The sequence below is a fragment of the Loxodonta africana genome, chromosome 1 (assembly GCF_030014295.1).
Source record: "Loxodonta africana isolate mLoxAfr1 chromosome 1, mLoxAfr1.hap2, whole genome shotgun sequence".
Classification (NCBI taxonomy): domain Eukaryota; kingdom Metazoa; phylum Chordata; class Mammalia; order Proboscidea; family Elephantidae; genus Loxodonta; species Loxodonta africana.
This window is the reverse complement of record NC_087342.1, coordinates 55710949-55733055: the sequence shown is the minus strand read 5'-3', so window position 1 is coordinate 55733055 and position 22107 is coordinate 55710949. Positions and strand designations below refer to the sequence as shown.

The following is a 22107-nucleotide window of genomic DNA, read 5'->3' as shown; positions in this document are numbered from 1 at the left end:
CCCATTGCTGTCAAGCCGATTCCGACTCATAATGACCCTGTAAGACAAAGTAGAACTGCCCCATAGGGTTTCCAAGGAGTGGCTGGTGAATTTGAACTGCCGACCTTTTGGATAGCAGCCAATCTCTAAGCCACTGTGCCACCGGAGCTCCTAGATATACTACATATAATGGCTAAGTCTCATTTCTCTGAAGATTTGCCAAAGGAGAGTTGTAAGAATGAAGTCAGTGGCTCTGTCACTACGCAGCTATGTGGCCCTGCATGCCTATTGCTGTCGAGTCAACTCCGACTCATGGTGACCCCACGTGTTACAGAACAGAGCTCTGCTCCATAGGTTTTCTTGGCTGTAATCTACATGGAAGCAGTTCACCAAACCTTTCTTCCACGGCACTGCTGGATGGGTTCTAACTGCCAACCTTTGAATTAGTAGTCCAGTGCAAACCATTTGTGCCACTGAGGGATGACGTGACTCTCCCCATGCCTCAATTTCCCCAAATATCACCACACAGGACTGTGGAAGAATGACATGGAATATTAGATGGAAACCCACTTTGGAAGTGCCACGTGGATTTGGTACTTTGCCCAAGTTTGGCCTCTGCTGACTGGCTGTACCTTGGCAATGATTTTTTCTCTTCTGCTTACGTTTTCACAAAAGTCCACTGTGGGGTTATTGTAATTTGGGCACTCATCAGCTCTTCTGTTTGAATGAATTAAAAACCAGGCTTTCAGAGAGCTACTTTTAGCTGGTGGCTTTAATGTTCCTTGGGTTTCCCCTGATAAAAGTCATAGCACAAACTAATCTCAGCAACCTGAAGTGTAACTTCACGTTAACCTTTTTACCACCTTGGCCCCACAGCACACACCAAACCATTTGTGATCCAGAGGGGTACAGGATAGTTGGATTTGGAAGTCAACATTGCTTACTAGCAATTTGGGGGAAAAACAAAAACAAATGCAATACTAACCTTGTTAAATGTCTACTCAATTCATGAACTTCCATTTCAGTGCTTTTAAATTCATTGAGCTCCTTCCGAATGGCAGCCTGAAATGAGACACACCTATAAATATACCGAAGAGGCAGATGGAAAGGAATTTGCTTTTTATTTCTAAGGATATTTTCTTCTCCTTAAGCAAAGCCATATAAAAATGTAAAATGGATTCCTGCACTAGAAGAAAAAAAAAAAAAAATCACCTGAAATGTCCTTTGGGACCTACCAAGCATCTGCCTCCCCCTAAATCTAAATTGCAGACGACGACAGGCTATTGGCCCAGGTGTAGTTTTCCTCCTCTCCTCCCAGAGCTGTTCCCTCTGCACATCAACACCACATGCACACCTCCCCAGATGAACTGCAGCTCCACTCCAGGGGTCCCAGGCACAGATTTCAGTGCCAGCAGCTCATCTTCCTTAGGTAAACAAACTAAGCTGATCAAAGCCCCAGAGATACCTCAGAACGGTTACTCCTGGAAAGGGTGGCTACTACCTGTCTATCACCTGTGGTGGCTTATGTGTTACTGTGATGCTGGAAGCTATGCCACTGGTATTTCAAACACCAGCAGGGTCACCCATAGTGGACAGGTTTCAGCAGAGCTTCCAGACTAAGACAGACTAGGAAGAAAGGCCTGGTGATCTCCTGAAAATTATCCAGTGAAGACTCTGTGGATCACAACTTTTCAGACTGACCGATATGGTGCTGGAAGATGAGCCCCCTAGGTTGGAAGGTACTCAAAATACACAGTGGCTGCACCAGTGGACTCCAGCATACCAATACCATGAATATGGCGCAGGACCAGGCAATGTTTTGTTCTGTTGTACGAGGTGTCATCGTGGGTCAGAGCCAACTCAATGGCAACTAACAACAACAGAAAGGGTGGATCAAATTCCCCAACCAAATGAAGAGAATGGGTGATGGCCAGTTCCTACTTTCCCCTTGATCTATAAAGCCTCAATGATATCTTTCACCGTCCAGGGTATGGGATATGTTTTGAGTAAGCACCAATATTCTGAGACAACCCTGAAAGCCTTATCCCTATAGCATAGCCCACCGATGTGGCTGCAGCTGAGGAAGGAGGCTGGGTAGTCAGGCGGCAAAGAGAGGTACCTCGTGACCCAGGGCGTAGAAGGGACCGAAGTGGAGGTAGGGCTGGGATGGAGATACCCTCACTTTGTCCCTAGGCCTGACATTTTAAACACGTGCCCTTTGGCTTAGCTCTTTGGTTGGTATTTGTGTTGAAGAGTCTGAGGATGGAAAATCTTCAAGTAGGATCAGAGTGGCTGTCTCAGTTTCGTAACCAAAACCAAACCAAACCTGCTGCTGTTGAGTCAATTCCAAGTCATATAGCGACCCTATAGGACAGGGTAGAACTGTTCCATACAGTTTCCAAGGCTGTAATCTTTATGGAAGTAGACTGCCACATCTTTCTCCCTTGGAGTGACTGGTGTTGGAACCGCCGACCTTTTGGTTAGCAAAAAAAAATCAAACCCCTTGCTGTCAAGTTGATTCCGACCCACAGTGACTCTATAGGACAGAACAGAACTTCCCCATAGGGTTTCCAAGGAGTGGGTGGTGGATTCAAAATGCCAACCTTTTGGTTAGCAGCCAAACACTTAACCACTGCACCACCAGCGAAGCACTTAAACCTCTGCTTCACCAGGGCTCCTTAACAGAATGGTAGGTGCCTTTAAAGAACAGAAATGTACTGTCCTGCAGTTCTGAAGGCTAGTGGTCCAGATCAGGGTATTGGCCTTGTCAATTCTTCTGTGGACTCTGCGAAAGCAGCTGGGCCATGCCTCTCTCTCCTAGCTCCCTGTGGCTCCCAGCAATCCTTGGCTTATAGACACACCTCCACATAAAAACATCTCCCAAAATCTCTGTGTTCATTTTCCTCTTTTATAAGACACCACTCAGATGGGATTAGGTCACTCTATTTCCAAGGAAGGTCACATTCACAGGTATGGGTTTAGGACTTCAGCATCTTTTTTAAGGAACTCAGATCTTGAATTTTAACAAAGAAAATGTGATTAAGATGACTGTATTGTGCACTGATGTGCCACTTGAACATTCATGCAGCAGTGTGGACCTCACACTTGTCCCCAGACTCTCTGCTCAAGCTGACTGCCCTGCTGGGAATGGCCTTCTAGCTCCATCTAATTAAATCCTACAAACATCCATTTGGCACCTGCTGTATTCTCCCCTCTCTTCATCACCCTCCCAGACTTCAACATACCTTTTGAGGGGACACAATTCAATCACATCAGTGGCTAACCCTAGCAAAAGAAGGGGCACTCGGGTTTCAAACTAATCAGATGATGTTCAGTATCATGGGGACACCACTTCCTGTTCTTCTGACCCCAACAGCTTTTGAGGAACTAGATACTTTCACTACCCCAACAGCTACGCAGCACTTCAGTGGGGTGCATGTGGGGACATGCTGTATGTGCCTTTGAAATCTGCTAATACCCTCATCTTTGGTAAGCAAGTGTATCACAGTGAAAGCGTGAATAAAAGAAAACAGAAGACAGCCTCTCCTATTCACGTTTCACTGAGATAGCTGCCTCTCCTGTGGCGGGGCCTGTCTGTCTGTCAGCCTGTCTGTGTGTCGTTTGCACTGTGGGTCAGCCCCTGGGTCGCTCACATGGACTTCTGTGCTGCGGTGAGTGTGAGTGCAGCATTGCACACGAGGTCCCAGTTCCCCGTTCATCAAGGTCTGACGTGGCCCCACCACTTGAGAGGCCATTTCTAGGAGGAAGTCTGTCTGCCTCAGCACTTTGGTCCCACCCAAGTGCAGCAGCTTCCATTCTTCACTTGTGTTTCCTGGAATTCCGATTCAGGGTTGGAGGTAATTCAGCCAGAGTCGGGGCTGTGGAAGATTGTGTATTGTGTAAGAAGGCCATGGGCTGCTGGAACGAATGGGGCAAAAGCAGGACTCTTTGGGAGAGGGCATGCAGTGTACCCCAGGGTCCTCACTTTCAGTCATACATGGGGCATAACCATTTTTCTAGACTATTTGTATAGAGAAAACCCTAGTGGTGTAGTGGTTAAGAGCTATGGCTGCTAACCAAAAGGTCAGCAGTATGAATCCACCAGGCGCTCCCTGGAAACTGCATGGAGCAGTTCTACTCTGTCCTACAGGGTCACTATGAGTCAGAATCGACTCGATGGGCAATTTTTTTTTTTTTACTTTGTATACTTTGGACATGTTGTTAGGAGGGATCAGTCTCTGGAGAAGGACATCATGCTTCGCAAAGTACAGGGTCAGTGGAAAAGAGGAAGACCCTCAATGAGGTGGATTGACCCAGTGGCTGCAACAATGGGCTCGAGCATAACAACGATTGTGAGGATGCTGCAGGGCCAGGCAGTGTTTCGTTCTGTTGTGCATAGGGTCGCTACGAGTTAGAGCCGACTGGACGGCACCTAACAAGAACAACAACAACATAGAGGCCCTTAGCCTTCCAGGACCTCATGGACTAGAATTACAAAGGATTCCCAAGCAGAGGTTCATTTTGATCCTTGATTTAATGGCAAGCTAAGAATGAGTTAACCTTTGCATTGCTGCATTTCTTATTGCAGTCGACAAATATCTCAGTGAAAATGCATTTCTCAGGTGAGACTCTGGCTTGATTTCTTTGAGCACGTCATCAACTGATAGAAAAGGCCATGGTAAAGGACATGTGTTATAGCTTGAATTGTGTCCCCCCAAAATGTGTGTCAACTTGGCTAGGCCCTGACTCCCAGTATTGTGTGGCTGTCCTCCATTTTGTGATCTGATGTGATTATCCTATGTGTTATAAATCCTAACCTCTATGACATTAATGAGGCAGGATTAGAGACAGTTATGTTAATGAGGGGGAACCATGGTGGTGTAGTGGTTAAGTGCTACGGCCACTAACCAAAGTGTCAGTAGTTTGAATCCTCCAGGCGCTCCTTGGAAACTCTGGGGCAGTCCTACTCTGTCCTATAGGGTCGCTATGTGTCGGAATCGACTCGATGGCACTGGGTTTGGTTTGGTTGGTTTTATGTTAATGAGGCAGGACTCAATCTACAGGATTAGGTTGTATCTTGAGTCAATCTCTTCTGAGATATAAAAGAGACAATCGAGCAGAGAGGAGAGGGACCTCCTATCACCAAGAAAGAAGAGCCAGGAGAATAGCCTGTCCTTTAGACCTGGGTTCCCTGCTCTGAGAAACTCCTAGACCCAAGGAAGGACTGATGACAAGGACCTTCCCCCAGAGAAAACAGAGAGAGAAAGACTTCCCCAGGAGCTGGCATCCTGAATTCGGACTTCTAGCCTCTCAGTCTGTGAGGGAATAAATTTGTTTGTTAAAGTCACCCACTTGTGGTATTTCTGTTATAGCAGCACTAGATGACTAAGACAGAATTTCGTAAAGTAAGAGGTCAGTGAAAACGAGGGAAACCCTCAATGAGATGGACTACCACAATAGCCACAACAGCGGACTCACAAAACTACAATCACGGGGATGAGGCAGGATCGGGCGACGTTTTGTTCTGTTGTACATGGGGACACCATGAGCTGGAGCCGACTCCATGGCAACTGTCAACGCCAAAGTATTGTTCTTCTTGTTTCCCAAACTGATGAGAGTTTTTTCATGCGGTGGCACGTGTTCTGCCACGTTTCTGTGATCTGCGTCCTAGTTCTCCTACTAGGTGGCAAGAACCCTAAACACAGCAACTCTGTCGGCTTTGCGGTTTGCAAGTCCACCCCTGGGTGCTCTTGATGTGGAAGGTCTGAGATAAGCCTGGACCCTGGGGCCTCATGCCCTTGACCTGTCTAGTGTCTACACAACTGCTAGTCTGTTTCTCTGGGCACAGCCTGAGTGCCGCTCTTCCTCTTTCTGTACCCAAAAAAACCTATTGCTGTCGAGTTCATTCCGACTCATAGTGACCCTATAGGACAGGGCAGAACTGCCCCATAGGGATTCCAAGGAGTGGCTGGTGGATTCGAACTGCCGAGCTTTTGGTTAGCAGCCGAGTTCTTCACCACTATGCTGCCAGGACTCCTCCTGTACAGCAGGCTCAATATGATGTGCCTGTCCTGTGCACCCTACGAGTAGTGAACAAGAACTGCAGTGGCCTCTGGAGCCCTTGGAGGAAGGTGGTGGGGAGCAGCACCATCAGCCATGCAGCCGGCGCTTTGCACTCAATTACCGAGGCTGCGGCTAAGGCTTTGTTGCTGGTCTCATTACAGGCTCCCCAGCAGCAGGCGAGAAATCCAATATAAGAGGCAAAGCAGGGTATGGGAAACCTGCCTGCGTTCCAGCTGTCCCCCCTTCCGCTCTCCTCCCCCAGCCAGGTTTACTTTGTCGGCAGCAGTGAGGCGGGTCCAGGGCTTGTCGGCCCTCCGGTCATAGTCCTGAGCATCTGCCACCTCCACGTAGTCACTGAAGCGGATGAGGATCTTCCGCTCCCGAAGTTCTTCCACCGTGGGCCTTTGGCTGAGCTGCAGCGAGGGAGAGAGAAGGAACCAGTTAACCGGAGAAGGTTAGGTCATCAGGAGGCAGGGGCCCGGTGAGGACCCAGGGCGCCTGACTCCTGGACCTGGGGCTCTTCTAGGACTCTCAAAGAGAGCTTTATTATCCCTTGAGACACCTCCAGGCCCATGCCGACAGACAGCCACTCCATCTCTTTCTTAATAACACTGGACATCTCGGTCTTTAAAAGCAGCTTGTCTTTTCTGTGTGGGTGTGGGTATCTGTTGTGTGTTTTCTGCATCTGTCCTTTGTCTTCCATCAAGCGACAGGAAACTTACACAGTGAGGTTGTCTTGTTTTGGATTTGTGAGTCTGTATTTGTGTGTCAAATTTAGTGCTCTCTGCAAGATGGGTCTGTAATAGGTCGTTTGCGTGTGTGTTTCAGACACAACAAAGTATATGTGCAAACAGTATGCAAACTCTGGGGCCTGCAGCAATGGTGATATGCCAGCTTATGGGGTCAGAAGACCCTGCTAATGGTCTTCTCAGAAGTTCAAATGAAAGGTGAGTCCCCAGATGCAGAGCTGAGTGGAGCATGGCCACGTTTGTGCCAATTAGACTCAGGGGTGGCCTGCTAGACAGGTCTGTGCTGAGGAATGCGACAGATAAAAGGAGAATTCATATCGACGTAGCCATCTCCCAATGCCACCCACGAGCACCCTTCTTTGTACTTGAACAGTGTAAGGCTCACATTCCTATCATCTCTTCTTGTCACTAGCTGTATTTCTTCTGGAGCAACACAGTTGCTTGCTCTTTAAGATGTTGTCAATTTGTGTCCAACTGACATTATTTAAAAGCCATTCTTCCTCTAAGCCCTCAACTGTATTTAATTCTATTAATAGGAGACGGAGTCAGAGAGAATCTTACCACTAAGGCCTGTAAAAGGAATAAACACCAGTGAGTCCAGACCACCCTGGCTGTTCTGAGTCTTCATCATGCTGCTGTCATACACCCTGGGCTGGTGCCGAAACATTCCACCTGGCTGCCAGGTGGCTTACTATGCAAAAGGGTAATTAAGTGATTGCCTGGCTGGCATTAAACAGAAGAGCGGTGTGGATGACCAGGCACTGCACAGGACCAAGGCAGGCCTGCAGCTCCCTCTGCGGCCAGTGGTGGGAGGATCTGTGAGTGAATCAGAACTAGAGGGCCCACCTGCATAGAGATGCATACAGACCCCCCTCAAAGTGGTTCTGGTGGTCCTGAGGTGGCCTTGGTTTTCCTGGGACATGACACTGGACATCAGTGTTGGCCTGTCGCAGGAAACAACAGGGTGCAGCTAACACACTTGACTATTAGCCGTAAGGCTGGTGGTTTGAGCCCACCCAGAGGCACCTTGGAAGAAAGGCTTGGTGATCTACTTCCAAAAAATCAGCCATTGAAAACCCACAGTTCTACTCTGACATACATGGGGTCACCATGAGTTGGAGTCAACTTTATAGCAACTTTTTTTTTTAAATGGCTGTAAACAAATATGGAAACCCTGGTGGCGTAGTGGTTAAGTGCTAGGGCTGCTAACCAAGAGGTTGGCAGTTTGAATCCACCAGGCGCTCCTTGGAAACTCTATGGGGCTGTTCTACTCTGCCCTATAGGGTCACTATGAGTCGGAATCGACTCGACGGCAGTGGGTTTGGTTTTTTGGTTTTGGGTAAACAAATATGGCAGTCCATTCTGAATCCAAGAGGTAAGTTTTTGTACTATAACTGAAACACACGAAAACTCAATGTTTATCATATTTATCCCAGAGAAACAAAAATTCCCACTCAAAATCCTCAGCTTGTGTTCCTCAGGACTAGCAAGATTTACCCTAGGGGTTATACAAATACTGTCATTCTCTAAGTGGGCCATGACATGTAAAAGGTTACCAAGTATGGACTTTCAGATCTGTTTTCATGGAACTCATGATCTGGATTTCACTAATCGCTTCTCTGCGGCAGGCTCTGGAGTAAATAGAAAACTCAGTGCAAGATGTGAAGGTCAGGGATTCGTTTTCATCCCTGAATCCCTTGGAGGCCTTGGACAGGACCTGTCTCTGCAAAGGAGGCAGGCGAGCAGCCCTAGGGTGATGAGGAAATGGGGGGATGGACTGACTTCTGCTGCTGGACCACTCTCTGGTGGTGCATGGACCGAGTAGTAAATGCTGCCAGGATTCTCATCCATGAGTTGGTGGCATCATGTTTCAATCTGTGGCAGCAATGATGCCACTTGCAACCAAATACTCAACAAAAAAGTAAATTAACTGAGACTCAAATTCCATTATTAATAAATCCCTTTCTCCTTTCCTTCTTTTCTACCTCTTCCTCTCTCCTCTGTCTGCCTGCCTCTTTACCTACCTATCTTTCCCCCTCTCCCTCTTGTCATCCGTCCATCCGTCCGTCTGTTCATCCATCTATCCACCTGGATGGTGCAAGCAGTTTGCCATAGGCTGCTAACCTAAAGGTTCCAACCCACCCAGCAGCTCTGCAGAAGAAAGGCCTGGTAAACTGTTTTGTAAAGATTACAGCCAAGAAAACCCAGTAGAGAAGCTCTACTCCATAACATAGGGGTGTCCATGAATCTGGGGGCAGTTTGACAGCTGCTAACAACAACAACAAATCTCTCTTCTCTACCTTTTTTTTTTAGGGAGAGGCAGGCATTTTTCAAAAGACAAAAAAAAAAAAAGAAAAAAATACAATTTTTAGGTTAGTCTCAATTTGGTGAAAGAAAATCACTAGTCTCTTTCTATCAGCATCAGCTACTGTGTTTTATTTTTCTCACGAGCACATTAAAATTAAATGGAATTTTATTGAGGAAATCCTTGGGCAGAGGGTGAGTAATGAGAAGCAGCCACCCGCCCTGGCAGCTGGTCTCGGTGTGATAAAGGGTCCAGAGGAAACAACTGGCCCAGAGCCAGGAAGCAGCGTGGACTCCCGACCTCCATAGGCTCTGCATCTCTGCCTGCAAACACAGACGCGGTCAGGTCACTGCTTCCCCGTCCTTCCCTCACACAGTTAGCCCTTCACACAGCTCATTATTTCCAGTTCCCTGATCCAGTCCCATGGGAGGGCGAATGCAGAAATTACAGCGGCTTCCCTGGGAGGAGAAAGGTAAGGTAACCAAGAGGAGAAAGAGGCATTTATCTTGCCTTAGAGACCTGCGAACACTGGGCTAGGCGGGGGCAACTATCCCTAGCATTACCCACCTAAGGGGAGACAGGTGTGGGAAGGACCTCCCTCCATCACCCTGTGCTAAATTACACAATTAGTCAAGTTTTTCTCTGTGAAATCTTATAGTCTTCTTTAAGAGATAAGCATTAAATGAAAGTCTCAGTATTTTTCTACTATTAGCTTTTGGTAAGAAATCTAAAATTTTGGAGAATGTTTGAGTCCCCGCAATAACTCCAATGAACTTCACGAAGACCTGACTTAAACATTTTTCTGAATGTCTAAATCTCTCTGCATTGTAAATGCCAAGTCATCACCAGCCTCCTTTTCACACCCCAGTCATTTAGGGTAACCAGCGATGCGTCCTGATGCTCAGGAAAAAATATGCCCTGCCCTCCGTCCAAATACAGGTAGTTTCTTAAGGATGTAGAGAAAGGCCCTCAATGAGATGGACTGACACGGCGGCTGCCACAGTGGGCTCAAACATAGTGACGATTGTGGGCACGGCGCAGGACCAGGCAGTGGTTTGTTCTGCTGTACATGGGGTCACTGAGTCAGAACTGACTACACAGCGCCTAACAACAACAATAAAGAGTTAGATTTGGACGGAGTGAGAGCAATTCGTTGAAGTGAGGTAATTTAGCGCTTGTTTGGAGTCCCTGAGTAGTGCAAATGGTTAACATACACTCAGCTGTTAACCAAAAGGTTGGAGGTTTGAGTTTACCCAGAGGTACCTCCAAAGAAAGGCCTTGTGATACACTTCAGAGAAATCAGCCATTGAAAACCTCATGGAGCACAGTCCTACTCTAACACACACGGGGTTGCCGTGAGTCAGAATCGACTCAACTGTTTTTTCTAGTCGTCACCAGGATGACACACCACCAGGATGACACTGCCGTGTCACCTGATCTTTCAGGCACTTGCTTATCTTACTCCTTTTAATTGGGCTGACATTTGGCTTGTCGCTGGATGTTTGGGATGCTCTAAGGTAGAGAAAGTATTATTGAGAAATACAAATCATCACCTTCAATAAATGCTATGATATTTTCCAATCTCTGAATTTCTTCCTTTGCATAATATCTGTGGGGTGAAAAATCTAGTAATAAACCTCTTTGAAATGAATTTTAATGGGTCTCTTAACTGTCTCTGAGATTTGACTTATGTTTCTCTCAAGACAGTCACTGTGGCAGGCCGACTGTTGGCCAAAGTATATTATTCAATCTTGTGTGTCATTGATTAAACTTGTCAACATCATCCAAGAATACCCTCAAATTAGTCCAAAGGACTAATGGACCACATCTACCACAGCCTCCACCAGACTGAGTCCAGCACAACTAGATGGTGCCTGGCTGCCACCACTGACTGCTCTGACAGGGATCACAATAGAGGGTCCTGGGCAAAGCTGGAGAAAAATGTAGAACAAAATTCTAACTCAGAAAGAAAGACCAGACTTGCTGGCCTGATGGAGACTGTAGAAACCCTATGAGTATGTCCCCCGGACACCCTATCTGCTCAGTAATGAAGTCACTCCTGAGGTTCACCCTTCAACCAAAGATCAGACAGACCCATAAAACAAAATGAGACTGAAGGGGCACACCAGCCCTGGGGCAAGGACTGGAAGGCAGGAGGGGACAGGAAAACTGGTAATAGGGAACCCAAGGCTGAGAAGGGAGAGTGTTGACATGTCGAGGGGTTGTTAACCAGTGTCATAGAACAGTATGTGTACTAACTGTTTAATGAGAAACCCTTTTGTTACAGAAATGTTCATCTAAAGTACAATTATTTAAGAAAAAAGTCTCAAAAGTGAGCTCAGTTATTTAAGAGGCCACTCATAGAATGAGGTCCACTTGGACCTTTGTTGCACTGCCAACATTTAAATCTGTTTTAGGGTTAAAGATATATACAAATTCCAGCTTTAGGACTTATCTAAGTAGGTATTTCTCATCAGGTACCTAATTCTGGTTGGTGCTTTTCAAACACCTTCGTCAAATCTGTCAGTACCTTGGGCATTTTCCTAATTCAGTCATTCAGTGTGGATTTAGAACAATAAAGTTAAATAGCTCTCAATAGGCGGGAAACACTACAATGCGAGGCAAGGGAAATTCACACTTTCCCAGGGTCAAAGCCAGTCACCATGGTGCATTTGGACAACTGATACTGATACACATTTCCAGTTGCTTGATGGGATTATACTGAATTTTTAAATTGAAAATGAAATGCCACTGAATCCATTTTTTGAGGTAGGTGGATGTCACACCATCAAGCAACAGAGAAGGCTGCAGACCATAAGGACTGGGGGCCCTGAGGTGACCGGACCACGGTGTTCCGGGAGGGTTCTGCAGAGTAAAAGAGCTGCACATTCAGACACTGGGGGAGCGGGTCCACCACTCCAGCTCCCAGGGAACCAGGCAGCTGCATGCCACCGAGGCTCATGGAAGGCCACAGGGTGGCGGGTGGGCCTGGCCACCCCAGCCCCAGCCATCGGGCCTAGAGAACCGTCTCACCTTCCGAGTGAGCCTCCTCTTGATCTCTCTCTTCTCCTCCTGTTCCTCCTGTTCATTCCGAGCTGAAAGAAACATTTGAGATGCTTTTGATTCAGGTAGACGGCATCACACACAGCTGCATCCTCTCCACCTTTGCTGGCTCTAGGCAAGTGCCTCACAGCTTGAAAAGTGGAAGAGAGCTCCTGGCCCCTTCCCCAGCCTCCCTTCTGCCTGTGGGGGTGCTGCCCTGTAGACCGTCTGCATTGTTTCAAACCTGTGGTGAGCAGGCTGATCTTTTCATTGTGTTTTCTTTATGTCACACGGGGGTTTCGGGTCCCCAGGCAGAGGTGCTGGGTTGAGAAACATTACTATAAGGCTAGGGGGTAGGTCTTATAAGAGCTGGCAAGCTGTTAGCAGGGACACAGGCATCTGGGGGGAAGGGAGGCTCTCTTCTCGGGACTGCAGAGGGCCCATTGTGAGGTGGCCTGGTGTCTGGTGCATTGTGGGAGTAGAAAAGACTGGCCCCACGAGGTGCCTGCCCCTTGCTGCAGAGATAGAAAAAGGCAGAGTGCTGGATGGTGCAAATGGTTAAATGCTCACCGGCTAACTAAAAGGCTGGCTGTTCCAGTCTACCCAGAGGTGCCTTGGAAGAAAGGCTTGGTGATCTACTTTTTGAAAAATCAGCCACTGAATACCCTATGGATCACAGTTCTACTCTGACACATGTGGTCGCCATGAGTCAGAGTCAACTCGATGGCAGCACCTGGTTTTGGTTAGAGCCCGCAGCACTACCAGGAACTTCAAAACGCTCACCTGTAGCAAGCCCTGACTCCATTAATTCTTTGAACCTTCCGAGGAGTCCACAGAGCACGTGAGAGGCCACGATGTGGGGTATAACTGCCTGCATTTAGACTTTGAAGGAGCGTCTTAGGAGAGTATACTTCAGAGCCTATACATTCTCAGCTTAACACGTGGGGCGACTTATTCGTAGGATTTTTAGGTAAAAAAGGGTCTGGGGAAGGGAGCGGAGATGTGAAGGGCAGAAAATCTGGGCTTATTTAAATTTTAAGTTCCCTGAATGGGCTTGGGGAGATCACTTTCCTTGTGGGCCTCAGGATGGAAGCTTTGATATAAGCCTAGTATTGTCCAACTTGAAGGCAATCATGAAAACCAGCTAGTGTCAAAGCAGTCCTTTGATGCTTGTCCACTGGAGCTTAGAATGGTGTTAGCGAAAGGCAATCACTTCCAGTTGATCTTGGCAGAGGGCTCCTAAGGGTGCCCCAGGCTTTTGTTTTCTCATTTTGAAATCGCTGGTGTTAAATTTGAAAACCCTGGTGGCGTAATGGCTAAGAGCTAGGCTGCTAACTAAAAGGTCAGCAGTTTGAACCCACCAGGTGCTCCTTGGAAACCCTATGGAAGCAGTTCTACTCTGTCCTGTAGCATCGCTATTAGAATCGACCCGAAGGCAACAGGTTTTTTTGGGTTTGGGTGATAAATTACAATTCAGTAACTTAATTAGGTTGTCCTATCAGCGCACACTGGCTACATTATCCCAGTATAGGACTGGTCTTTAAAAGAGCGAAGCCCCTGTGCATAGAAGGGACATGGGACTGTCTGGTAAACTGTCCCTAGTTGCCCCCAGCAGCAGCAACCAGAAATGCAGGCAACTCAGGCTGAAGGCGACAAGACCTCCCATTACGACAAATGATGGGGATTCAGAGTAGAACTCAGGCTCCTGGGCAAGACCCAAGTGGCACAGTTTGGATGCTGTGACCTCATTTGGAGATCAGGGCCTTGTATGGAGGCAGTACAAGAAATACCCACACCGTGTGATGGGATGGGGTCACCAGAGGGCCCCACTCTCCTTCCCACATGTTGCCTGGTATCTCTACCATCACAGCTCCTTTCTTTGGATTTAAAGGTTTTACCTCCTCCCTTTAAAAATGCAAATTTCTCTTGGATAAAAATAAGTTAAACTGGTTAGCCATTAATACCTTAGTATGAATTAATGTATCAGAGATAAATTGGGAATATCTTAGTACGAATTAATGTATCAGAGACAAACTGGAGACAGACAGCAAGCCCTGCCCGGAAGACAGGAGACCCCAGACATTCGTGCAGGTGGGAGGAGGGATGGGAGAAAGTCTAATCTGGAGGGTCAGTGCCCAGGAAGCAGCACTTGGTTAAAATATAAAGAATCACAGAATATGAAGGGCCATGAGGGGCCTAGAAGCCCACTAGTGTACTGCTCTTGGCTTATAAATGACGACACAAAAGCCCAGGGAAGTTAACTGGCTAGTCAAAGCTACACAGCTAATTAGTTAGACAACTAATCTAGCTCTTTTTTCCTCACTAGAACACAGTTCAGCTCTTTTTTCCAGAACATGCTGCCCCTTCCCATGCCACCTTCTGATCGGGGCTGGCCCTTCTCATGATTACTGGCTGCTCATCCTGGACTCCAGTCAGGGGATCCCTATACTCTACAGGCCAGTTCTAAGCCACGAAGGATGGCATTCTGGGACACGGCAGGGAAGCCTGCGTTTCCTGTGTGAGTTCCTTATGTCCTTCTGAGGGGCAAGGACACAAATACCACCTATGGAATCTATACCTTTAGTTCAAAGCAATTTATGAACCCAGTGTCATCAATTCTCAGGCAGAGAGTACCAACACAACCCCATCAGGCAACTGGGGGGTGGCCAGGGGAGACCCACGAGGTCATCGCCATGGGCGCCCCCATCAGAGTGATCATTGTGTGCTCAAAGGGGCACTGGGTCTTATTGGCTGCTGAGCAGAGCCCGGGCTGGCTACAGGCCAGGCAGGGTGGGGCTAGGCATCAGACCCAGAACTCAGCTCCACCTCAGGCCCTGGCCTCTTTGTAGCACCCTTTCCCCTCCCCCACCCTCAGAGTGGTTCCTCACAGGCTTTCAAGCACAGAAAATCAGTTTTAGAACAAATTGAGGCTGTTTCCTTATACCACAAAACAGTTCTTGTTTAACAAGCAAAATAAACCAAAAATAGATTTTAAAAAAAGAAAGAAAACATGTTTAGAAAAACAAAATTCCAGAATTTTAAGTACTGTTATCTGGGGTGGGAGGGTGGGGGGATGGAGATATGTTTTAGAAAATGTTTATGAAAAGTTTATGAAATGAGTAACATGTTTGAAGTTGGTCAAGTTGTTTTTAAAAAAATTTAAATTTTCAAAATTTATCAGTTTTTTTTTTTTTAATTTGCAGCTATTTGGACAGGAAAAGAAGGAACAGAGTCAAAAGGAACAATGGGAATAATCTTATAGCCTCCATTTGGTCCCCTGAATCTAAGCCACCTGTAGATGGCAAAAGTCCAAGGACAATCTCCTCACCTACCCTGCCTGATAAGCCAGAATTGGGAGCTCAGGCCTTCAGGAAGCCTGAGGTGAGCTGGGTAGTTTTAGACCTTCTGTTTCCAAAAACCTCACCCCTGCTGAGATAAGCACTGTTCTCTGAAACCTGAATGAATCTCGCAGAAGTTTTTAGCTCCTTCAGTTGAGAAGTTCAGTCAGAGGCCACAGTGCAGTGGTCTCCACAGGTAAACTGTCCACAGATTCCCTCAGAGGACCACAGATCCAAGTTATGTGTGAATGCAGGTGAGGCACGTGGGAGGAGACAAAAGTGTCTACCTCACGTCTGATTTTAGGACTCCACAGTGACTTGTCTGTTCTCCTTTCTCCTCAACAATGGAAACTTGACCATGGATCAGAAAGACATCATGCAGATTGAATATTTCCCCTGACAGCAGAAATCACCTGAAAATGTCCAAATTCCATTTTGTGGCCTCTTAAATTTAGAAGAGAGTTCAAACAGTTAATGCACTCGACTGTTAACTGAAAGGTTAAAGGTTCAAGTCCCCCTAGAGGTGCCATGGAAGAATGGCCTGGTGATCGCCTGAAAAGTCAGCCATTGAAAACTCTGTGGAGCACAGTTCTACTGTGACACACATGGGATTGCCATGAGTAGGAGTCAACTCAATGGCAACTGATTTTGTTTTTTTTTTTCTCAAACTTTTAAGGTGACCCCTTGGTTAGAAAAAAAAAACATACATAAATTCCTAGTGGCCTGGGAAATATCTGTGGTATACTCAAGACCAAGGAAGGCCAATCTGAAAATTACACCATCTGAGAGGTGGGGAAGGAGTAGTTGGCATTGACCAAGCAAAAATAAAGCTGATGAGGGCTCTGGGGGTGGTGGTGGGGGGAGGGGGCATCTTCTCTGGGGTGGGACTCAACAGCTCACCCTTAGCAAACCACTCAATGCTGACCAAGTCACAAGACCACACTGGGGAAGGATAGAAAAGTAAAATTAACAACATTTTAGTTTGGTCAAAGTAGAAATTACCAACCACCCAAACTGAGGTTTCATATGACTGACGTGAGCGTGCCACGTGTGTGTGTATCACACAGCATTTCTATAAAATTTTGTATAGTGTATTTTTCTTTTCTGGAGAAAAATTAGAAGGGTGTGTGTATAAGGGAGAAGCAGAGAAACAGTGTGAATGTGTATGTGAGAATATGAGAGTGTGAGGGAGAGAAAGGGAGAGATTGTGAATTAAACTAAAAATACTATTTTTTGACTCTCTTGAGGAATCTGCTAGTGAGAGAGATTGAGCAGATGTGGGCAAAACGGTTTTATTTTCTAAGTATTTAATATCTTCCACTAAATTGAGGCACACTGGCATCCTTGAGATGCTTGATTTATTTTAGGACTGTATCTTCATTATTATTTGAGCACCCAGTGGATTCTCTGTATATATTCAAATATCTCTGTGTCCTGAACCAAACAAGGGGCTTGTTCATTTTTTCTAGTCCATGGCCACAGTGACAGGGTGCTTTTCTTGAATGAGGGCCTCAGGAGGCACACCACTGCCCAGTTGTGGAGATCCTGATAGACAGACATTAAGCATTTTCATTTGAAAATCCTTTCTTAGACTTTAAGTTGAATGATTTTAAAGGGACAGTGGGGTTTTATCAACAGCAGCAAGCTGCAATGTAAAGTCAGGTTTTCTAGTCCCACTTGCAAATGGCTATTTCCCCCTTTACACACACATACACATATACATACATATTAAAAACAAAAACAAACCCTGGTGGCGTAGTGGTTAAGTGCTACGGCTGCTAACTAAAAGGTTGGCGGTTCAAATCCACCAGGCGTTCCTTTGAAACTCTATGGGGCAGTTCTACCCTGTCCTACAGGGTCGCTATGAGTTGGAATCGACTCGACGGCACTGGGTGTTGGGAACTGGGTTGCCATCGAGTCGATTCCGACTCGTAGTGGTCCTATAGGACAGAGTAGAACTGCCTCATAGGGTTTCCAAGGAGCAGCTGGTGGATTCCAACTGCCAACCTTTTGATTAGAAGCCAAATTCTTAACCATTGTGCCACCAGGGCTCCTGTGTGTATATACATACACACACATATATATGTAATTTTATTGTGGTAAAAATATAAAAATACATAACATTTGCCATTTTAACTTTTTTTAAATGTACATTTCAGTGACATTTATTATCTTCGCCATGTTGTATAACCGTTACCACCACTAGCCATTTCCAAAGGTTTCTCATCACTCCAAAGAGAAACCCAGTATCCCTTATGCAATCACTCCCCACTCGCTCCTCCCAGCCTCCGGTAACTTTTTGTCTCTATGTATTTGACTAGCCAAGGTATTTCATATACATGAGATCACACAATATTTGCCCTTTTGTGCCTGATTTAATTTGACTCAGCATAATGTTTTCAAGGTTTATCCATGTGGTGGCCTTTCTGGCTGAATAATATTCCATTATATGGATATACCACATTTTGTTTATCCATTCATCTGTTGATGGACACTTGGGTTGTTCCCACATTTTTGGCTACTTGTTCCAATGAACACTGGTGTACCAACACTGAATATATTTTAGCCATCAATTCTTAAGTTTTAAGCCAATTTTTGTTCAGAGTTGGCACTAATGCTCCTCAAAATCATTTAATAATAAGTTTTCCCTAATTTTTAAGTTTCTTTCTGACTTTAAAACTTACTAAGGGAAGGTTCAGACTGTAGTCTGTGGACTTCTAACGAGCAAAGTGGATTAGAATTTACCTTCTCCATGGGGATGCTCGAGGAGCCCTGGTGGCACAGTGGTTAAGCACTTGGCTGCCAACCAAAAGGTTGGCGGTTTGAACTTACCAGCTGCTCCTAGGGAGACAGATGTGGCAGTCTGCTTCCATAGAGATTACAGCCTTGGAAACATAGGGCAGTTCTACTCTGTCCTATAGGGTCATTATAAGTCGAAATGCTCAACAGCAATGGGTTAGGTTTTTTTTTTTTCCCCATAGGGATGTTTCTTTGGTGTTCTAACAGGTAACGATGTAGCCTTAACAGTTAAAGAACTTCTCAATAATTTCTACCCAGGCAGAATTCTACCTGTGACCTACAATTAATAACTTAAAGCCACCACAAAACATCAGTGATCGCCATGGGTTTAGTCACTTACGTTTCAAAATGTTCCTCTGCTCCAACTCCTCTGCAGTTGGCCTCTGGCTCAGCCGCCTACGGAAAAAATCCAGGAAAAGTTTTTGGACCATATCATATCCTCCTTGGGTCATTAATTTCCCCAGCCCCTGTAGACACATGAGACCGAGCCGACGGCTGGAGTTCTTGTCCCATCCTGTGCTCTGAAGGACTGACTCTCACCAGCAACGCCTCAGCACAGTTCCTCAATTTCAACCCCAGGAAAGGCACAAGACCTCACGTCACACCAAGCTGACCCTCCTCCTTCCTCTCTTCACCCACCCCTCCCCGCCCCTCCCCATCCCATGCCCTCCAGGCAAGAGGACTGAAACTTAGCCTGGACTCTTCCCTTCACAGGAACCCTTTCTTTCCTTGTGACCTCCTAACTTAGGCCTGTGGCCTCTGCTTCCCCCTCCTCCCTCAAGGCTAGAGCTTGCTTCATGCCAGCTTTGCCCAGACCCAGTTAGCACATAAGAGGCTCATGCCTGGGGAGATACGTGAGAGAGCAGGTCTCCTCTGGAAAGAACAATAGCTACTCTCCTTCTCGTCCCCACCCATCACTACCAGAGCCTTGTTAGACCATGGAATGACCAGTGAAGAACAACAGAAATGACACTCCTGTTGCCAGGCATGTAATTTAGCCATTGCAAAGGAAACATAGCAAGGGCATGAACTTGCTATGATGCAGTGACAGGGAGGGGAGGGCAGAGAGTGAGCAGGCTCCGAGCCACAGAAGAATAGCTTGTGAATGGCGCCAAAGGGAAGAAAGCCACACTCGTATGCCCATATAAAGTTCCAGGAATGAGCAATACAAACACAGACATTTATACTTAGGTTTTGAAGCACTTGGTAATTATTTAAGAGTCCCTGGGTCACGTAACTGGTTAAGTGCTAGGCTACTAACTGAAGGGTGGTTCTAATCTACCCAGAGGCACCTTGAAAGAAAGTCCTGACAATCTGCTTTTGATAGGTCACAGCCGTGAAAAAACCCATAAAGCACAGTTCTGCTCTGCACACACGGGGAAGCCACGAGTCACAGAGACTTGACAGCAACTGGTTGGATTTGGTTTTGGTTAACTATTTGGTAACTGTGCAATTTCCAGCATTCTGCTTCACCCATTGGGATGAGGTATGTATGAAATGAGAAAATTCTGGGAGGAATTTTAGGCTTCTCAGAGTCCTCCCTAGGGACTTAAGTGTTAGAAAGGAGTGATTTTCCAGTAGAAGCTGTAGTCCTTCCCCAGATGTCAGCAACTATTCGTGTATTGTTGGCAAAATGTTTACATCATGAGTCTGAAGAGGACCTAGGGTGAAAATATAAAGTCTGTAGAGTCACCAAGGGTATAGATTTTAAATTCAGTGCTTATTATCATTTGTATTACTCCTTATTACTCTTGGCAAGCCAACAGTTGACTCTGTGATAGCCCAGTGTTACCACCACTCGTGCTGAAGATAGGGAGGGGGCTTCAATGCCAGAGAAAAGATTTTTGGTCAGACACTCGTCTGCAAAATCCACAGCACCCTGGAGACTGTTGGAATTTGTATTACAAAGTGCTTTTAAGTTTATAAGAACATTTTCACATTTATTATTCATTTTCTCCTCAAAATAGCCCCTTAAGGTATGATTTCTCTCTACTGGCAAGGGCCACCTATGTATTTGGAAATTCACAATATTGGCAGGTCTCAATTTGGACTCAGTGGTCTCTAAAATAGGGTTTTTAAGGAGTGGCTGGTGGGCTCGAGCTGCCGACCTTTTGGTTAGCAGCCATAGCTCTTAGCTACTGCGCCACCAGGGCTCCTACTGGTCTCTACATCCTTTCTAAAATCAGACTCTCACACTGTAGGAGAAAACTCAAGATTATATGACTGAGCAAGTAGGTGTCACAGGTCTGGAATGCAGCTTACTGACTCCTCATAGACTGATCTTTTTAGAGGCTCATTTCTTTTCTCCAAGAATTATTTCTTTCAGAAGGGTGCACAGCCACCTTTATGATATGGTTTGGTAATACCTAGGTTTAAAATGCAACAAGGATTCTGGAGGCAGTATATTAGGCCCCTTGTGGTGCACACTGTCTACACTCATCCACTAGTCTAAAGGCTCGCAGTTAGACCCCACCTGGTGGCACCAGGGAAGAAAGGCCTGGCCATATACTTCCATAAAGATTACAGCCAAGAAAACTCTACGAAGCAGTTCTACTCTGTAACACAAGGGATTACCATGAGTCGGAACTGACTGGACAGCAAAAGGTTTGTTTTTTTGGTTTATGTTTTGAACAAACCCTAAAGATTTCGATATGGTGCTTCTATCTCAGAGGCCGGGCCAAGATTCTGGAATGTTTTGAGAAAAGGGTCTACAGAATGTTCTCTCACTAACTGTGCTTAGCAGCCCATATCTTGATGGTTCTGTGCTGGCCTTTTATTGTGTTCCCCTATGGGTCATATTTGGTGGGGATCAAACTAGGAGTAACTGAAGTATATTTGGTGGGGATCAAACTAGGAGTAACTGAAGTATAGATAGAGAAAATCTTGTTATTAACTAGGCACCCTTACAGCCAAACACATGTGATTCAGATGAAGCCTCCTCTTGATATTTCATTCCAGAAAGGGCTTGAGAACATCAAGGCCAATCATAGCTGTAAAATGTAGCTACACCTATCTAGAAACTCTATCACAACTGAAAAAAAAAAAATCACAACTACTGCGCTACAATTAGTTGCTTTGACTTTGGAAATGAGATTTCGTAGGAAAGTGGAATTGTGTGCATTATAATGACAAAGTGCTAAACAATTTAGGAGTTGGCAGATTTGGGTTCAAGTTCTGGCTCTGCTCTGAACCCATTTTCCCTGGACAAGTTACTGAATTCCACTGAGCATGTTATTTTTGCTATAAATAATAAATGAATAAGCTAATGCTGATTCAATGCCTGTATAACCACTGCATATAAGTTACTTCATTTACTCTTCATAGCAGCCCTTTAAAGTAGTACTATCATCATTTCCACTGTACAGATGAGAAAACTGAGGCACAGAAGGTTGTATAACTTCCCCCAGGTACACAGCTAGCAAGACAGAGCCAGGACCTAAACCCAGCCAATCTGACTCTACAGTGTGAATACTTTTAACCATTGTACTAGTTTTCCGTTACTGCTGTAATATTATCAGAAATTTAGAGGCTTAAAAACAATACAGATTGGTTATCTTCCGGCTCTGGAGGTCAGAAGTCTGAAATGCATTTCACTGGGCTAACATTAAGGTGTCGGCAGGCGGGGCTGCATTCCTTCTGGAATCTCTCGTTGTTGTTAGGTGCAACAGAACTAAATATTGCACCATCCTCACAATTGTTATGCTTGAGCCCATCTTTGTAGCCACTGTGTCAGTCCATCTCATTGAGGGTTTTCCTCTTTTTTGATGACCCTCTCCTTTACCAAGCATGGTGTCCTTCTCCAGGGACTGGTCCCTCCTGATAACATGTCCAG

General features: G+C 45.9%; 1 protein-coding gene across 1 annotated transcript in view; it reads right to left on the bottom strand.

Annotated features, from left to right (window-relative positions):
* PHACTR1 (phosphatase and actin regulator 1) overlaps window positions 1–22107 on the bottom strand; it is a 273928-nt gene that overhangs the window by 3824 nt on the left and 247997 nt on the right. Inside the window, exons 8-11 of the mRNA XM_023555811.2 lie at window positions 18616–18671; window positions 12130–12191; window positions 6315–6455; window positions 965–1041 (exon numbers count right to left, since the gene is read on the bottom strand). Coding sequence (XP_023411579.2) covers window positions 965–1041; window positions 6315–6455; window positions 12130–12191; window positions 18616–18671 — 336 coding nt within the window. The remainder of the gene's footprint in view (window positions 1–964; window positions 1042–6314; window positions 6456–12129; window positions 12192–18615; window positions 18672–22107) is intronic.